The sequence below is a fragment of the Chinchilla lanigera genome, unplaced genomic scaffold, assembly GCF_000276665.1.
Source record: "Chinchilla lanigera isolate Chin_1 unplaced genomic scaffold, ChiLan1.0 scaffold00018, whole genome shotgun sequence".
Lineage (NCBI taxonomy): Eukaryota > Metazoa > Chordata > Mammalia > Rodentia > Chinchillidae > Chinchilla > Chinchilla lanigera.
Genome location: NW_004955419.1, coordinates 28100721 through 28105802, shown reverse-complemented (window position 1 = coordinate 28105802; position 5082 = coordinate 28100721). Strand labels below are relative to the sequence as shown.

The following is a 5082-nucleotide window of genomic DNA, read 5'->3' as shown; positions in this document are numbered from 1 at the left end:
CCACTCATGTGTATGAAGGCAGCCCACAGCCCTGAACTGGAGATGTCTTGGACATTCTGAGTGTTCTTCTCACCTACACAGTCTCTTTCTGTGGGGGTCAGGCTGAGGATAAACAGCCTACTAACTTGTTCCTCTTCTCTTACAGTTTCTCATCATTTTGGTCTTATCCTTCCTCCAAAGACAAGAGCACCGCAGACAGAAAGATGATACCACTCACCTCCTGGAGAGCCGCTTTGGAATCATCATGTGAGTTGAGTCAGGGTCAGTCTCTGTGGCCTGGGATACCCTGTGGTTGGGGCCAAGGCCAATCGGAAAGCCACACAGCTCCAAAGTTCTCCCATAACCTCTTCCTAACCATGTGCAGCCCTGCCCATCCCTTCCTCAACCCAGACAAAGCTCTGAGAGGGCAGAACAGGCTTCCAAGCCATTGCAACCCTCAGCACCCAGGGCTGCCTGGATATGAATGAATCCCTTATGGAGGTTCAGGCCACTATGGAAAAGGCCTTTCCTCGCTCAGGACTGTGGTCACCTCAGGAAACAAGAGGAAGGGAGTTCCTGTGACTCCTGGCAGAAAGCTTCTTGTTGGGATGGTGCCATGACCTGTGCACCAAATCCTGCTGGACCAGGGGAGTTTCAGAGCCTTTCTAGCTCTGTCATTTAGAATCTCTGCACCCTTGATCATACTTTTCCTTGAGTTCTAGTTAATCTGCCTCATTACCTTATCATTATCATCATCATCACCACCATCATTATCATCATTGTCATTGTCACCATCACAGAGTTTATTTATTGCACACATCTATGGAGAGGCCCTGCTCTTTGGCCATCCACATAGTCACTAAGGCCCTAAGTTCAAACGGATGTTTTGGGTTGGAAAGGCTGTCTTTTTTCCCAAATGCCATTGCTTACTCTGATATAGATAAAATACTCTTGGTTAGAAAAAAATACATATCCATTCCAGCTTCTTACAGGAAAGAAAAAAATGTTTTTCTTTAATCAAGTTGCTGATATTTCACAGAAACAAAGATGGCCCCATGGGAACTGGCTTTCTAGAAATGAGACTCCGGGAGAGATTAATTCTTTCTCTTTCTGCTCTTTGTGTTAGCAGTCTCTCACCCCCAGCACCATTTCTCCATGTGCCTTTCTGCTATCTGACTTAGAATCTGTGCTTCCCTGTGACTTTGGCTTTCCTCTAGCATTGACTCTGAGCCAATGTTGGTGTAATTTTCCAGACCAGATTATCACCAGCTCACTCATAGACTCAGGATCACAAGTCCAAAATTCAGGACTAGATATATGCCTGGCTCATCCAAAGACAGGTCCAGTCCACTATGGCCAGGAAGGCATGCTTATAGAGGGAAGGCAAAATTTCATGTCTGACCTCTTAGGGTTTTCCAGCTGGGCCTGAGAATTAAATAAAACAGGTCTACAGGAGAAAAAACATTCAACTGTATTTACTATAGTTTTACATGACCCAGACACCCTCATAAGGAAATGAAAATCCAGAGATGTGGTTAAAGTTAAGCCTGTATATATTGAAGTAGACAAAAAATTGTGAAAAAGTAATTAAATGATGTGGAGAGCCTACAGGATAAATTATTTTAATAAGATCTGTGCAGTATTCTCAGTCTCAACTCTCAATCCTTGATTATAAGAATATTATTTTCCCTATGTAGAAAGGCATCTTTCACATGAGATTTCATCTTCTGGTTTTTTGGTTTTTTTTTTTTTTAATACTGGGGATTGAATTCAAGGTTTTCACATTGAGGTACATATCCAGTCTTTTTATTTTTTATTTTGAGACAGGGTCTTGCTAAGTTGCCCAGGTAGGCTCAAACTTGCAAATTTCCTGCCTTAGCCTCCCAGAATGCTGGGATTATAGTGTGCGCCACTATGCCTGGCATCACCTTTTGTTTTTTGGAGACAGCATGAAGATCAAAGTGATCTTCTACCTGCTGTTTTTGTTTTTTAAAAAATATTTTTAACTCAAAGTATTCTACATGCCAGATGGCATATTTTGAAGTGGCATAGTATTAATTCCTTCAATCACATGATGTCAGCATAAATGATCCCCAGTCCCTCCTCAGGAATATTGAGAGGAAGAAGTCTCTTAGGAAGATTTGGGTGTGGGGCAGGTTGCCCCAAACTGTGTGGGACATGTTCCTAGTTTTGATTTGTCAAGTCATACAGACCTAACTTGTCGCACTTTGCTTTGTGTCATACCTACTAGCATTTGCTACATCCCCTATTAAATGTGGAGCTCCTCCAGGGAAAGAATTTTGTCTTCCTCACTTCAGTACCTTGAATCCAGGCCTAGCTCTAGACCTAGCTTAGGGGGATTCAGAAAATTTCAGTTGCATTAAAATAGTTCACCATCCAATAATTCCTCCTCCACGTGGGAAAGCTGTTTTGGAAATGATCTCTGGAAATGTTGTCTCATAGTCATCTTCTGGCCTCACCAGCTGTTTCTGTTGTCTACAGGCCTCTGGACTTCGTGGGGACTTTTAGTAACCGATGGTCCTATGGAGTTGCCTTTGGGGCCACAGCCAATAAGGTCATGTTCTTGTTCTCAGAAGGCTACCAGACCCTGCAGGTCCCGCAGTGGGCCCAAGGTACTAGGGCTACCACACACCTGCTGGGGATGTCACCATGGAAACTCTTACTATCAGAGACCACAGGGTTCTCTGGAATCAGGAGTAAACTTTGTGAAATGCACCAATGATGTGTTCTACAATTTCAGGGTTTTCAATCCAGCCCAGTTCCTTCTCATGGGCTACAAGCCTAAGTGATCAAATGTATACAGACGTCTCATTAGTCTTTAAGAAAATATAAATTAAGGGGCTGGGGATTAAGCTCAGCAGCACAGTGCCTGCCTGGCAAGCACAAGGTCGTGAGTTCAATTCCTGGTACTGAAAAAAAAAACCAAAAAAAAAGAAAATATAAATTAAAACTAAAATGGTACATCATCACACATTAGAAATGTACAACTTGAGAAGTGTTGACAAATATTTATACCCATGAAGCATTGCGGTAATCAAAATAGTTAATCTCAGAAATGTCTTTATTCCTCTTTGTAATCCCTCCTTTCCTGCCGTCTCCTGTCGCTACCCTATCTCCAGGCAATCACTGATCTAAGTAGTTCTCATTTTCCAAGATTTTATATAAATGAAATCATATGGGATGTCCTTGGTTTTCTTTTCTTGTTAGGAGAGTTCACTTCTTTGTGAACCTCCTTCTTTCACTCAGCATAATTATTTTGAGTTTTATACATATTTAGCATGTGTCAGTAATTTATCTTTTTATTGCTGAGTAGGATTCTGCTATATGGATATGTCACAGTTCGTTTATTCTTTCATCCCTTGATGGACATCTAATTTATTTCCACATCTTGGTTATTGCAAAGAAAGCTGCTATGGACATTTGTGTACAAGTCTTTATATGAACCTTTGCTTCCATTTTTCTCGGTAAATATCTATGAGTAGAATTTCTGGGTTGTATAGATCATCTGAAAAATGCTTTTAAAGAAACTCAGATTGTTTTCCCAAGGTCATTGTGTCGTTTTTAGATTACTATAATCAGTACAAGGGTTCCACTTATTTTTCATACCCTTGCCAACACATAGTATGATCAGTCTTTAATTTTAGGTAGGTGTGTAATGGTATTGTTTTTCATGTTCATAATGGCTATGATGTTGAGCATATTTTCATTTGTTTATATGCTATTCTTATACTTCCTTTGGTGAAATGTCAGTTTCAATCATTTACCTATTTTCAAAAGCCATGGGTTTTTTTTATTGCATTTAAAGTTTTTTTCTTATATTCTAGATATAAATCCATTATCAGGTATATGAATTGAATTGTGCACATTTTCTCCAGCCTATAGCTTGCACTTTCATCCTCCTAACAGACTTTTAAAAGGCTAACATCTTTGACTTTAATAAAGTCTGATATACTCATGTTTTCTTTTATAGATCATTCTTATGGCATCATATGAAAAATCCCTGCCTAAGCTGAATTCTTGTAGATTTTCTCCTATTTAAAGAACTGTTACAGTCTTAAATTTTATATTTATACCTATGGTACATTTCAAGGGGTTTTTTTTTTGCATTAGTGTGAAATATAAATGAAATTCTTATATCTTTGGATAGCCAAATAAAAGTGTTCCAGAACTAGTTGCTGCAAAAAGCTGTCCTTTGCCCACTGATTGCTTTTGTACCTCTATTGAAAACCAACTGACTACATACATGTGATTCTATTTATGGACTATCCATTCTGTTCCATTGATCTGTTTATCTTTTTACCAATACTGTACTGTCTTTATTATGATAGATTTATAAGAGGTGGTGTTTGTCCTCAACTATGTTACTTTTTTAAAGTTATTTTTGATATTCTAGGACTTTTGCATTTCTAGATGAATTTTAGCCTAAGTTTGTCAACTTCAACTAAAAAATGCTGGGATTTTGGTTATTATTGTATGGAATTTATAGGCCAGTTTGGAAAGAATTGTCATTTTAATAATATTTCCTTTTCTGATCCATTAACACAATGTATCTCTCCATTTATTTAGAGTTCTTTTAATTTTTCTCAGCAGTGTTTTGTAGTTTTCCTATCTTTTGTCAGATTTATATCTATTTCATATTTTTGTTTTAATTTTGATTTTTCATTACTAACACATGGAAATAATTCATGTATGTATATTGATCTTATATCCTATAAACTTGCTAAACTCACTTATTATTTCTAGTAACTTTTTTGCAGATTCTATGTATTTTCTGCATAAAAAAATCCCATTGTCTCCCCAAAAAGACAGTTCTCTTTTTCTTTTTCTTTTTTTACAAAATAGCAAAAGAACAATACCAACAATACAGAGTTACAAACAAAGTCATGGGAAATTAACAATGCTTGTTGTATTACATATTGATATCTTCAAAGTGGTTTCTCAGGAAAACAAATAGAGACATGCAATATTGATCAATCAAAGAATCATTAACTGTTTCTTTCAGGAAAGAAATAGAAGACAGAAGTTCAACTATGTGAACTGTCCTGTATATACATACATACAAAATTTCTCCTTCTTTCCCTT

At 37.8% G+C, this 5082-nt stretch overlaps 1 protein-coding gene across 7 annotated transcripts in view; it reads left to right on the top strand.

Moving 5' to 3' along the window:
• The window catches only part of LOC102026980 (stimulated by retinoic acid gene 6 protein homolog), a 51316-nt gene that overhangs the window by 15361 nt on the left and 30873 nt on the right, over positions 1-5082 (top strand). For 4 of the 7 annotated variants that reach the window (XM_013513307.1, XM_013513308.1, XM_013513309.1 and 1 more), the window contains one exon: positions 146-246. In XM_013513307.1, coding sequence (XP_013368761.1) covers positions 146-246 — 101 coding nt within the window. Of the gene's footprint in view, positions 1-145; positions 247-2481; positions 2613-5082 lie in introns of all 7 variants that reach the window. The other 3 variants (XM_013513310.1, XM_005382854.2, XM_013513306.1) reach the window with 1 other exon arrangement.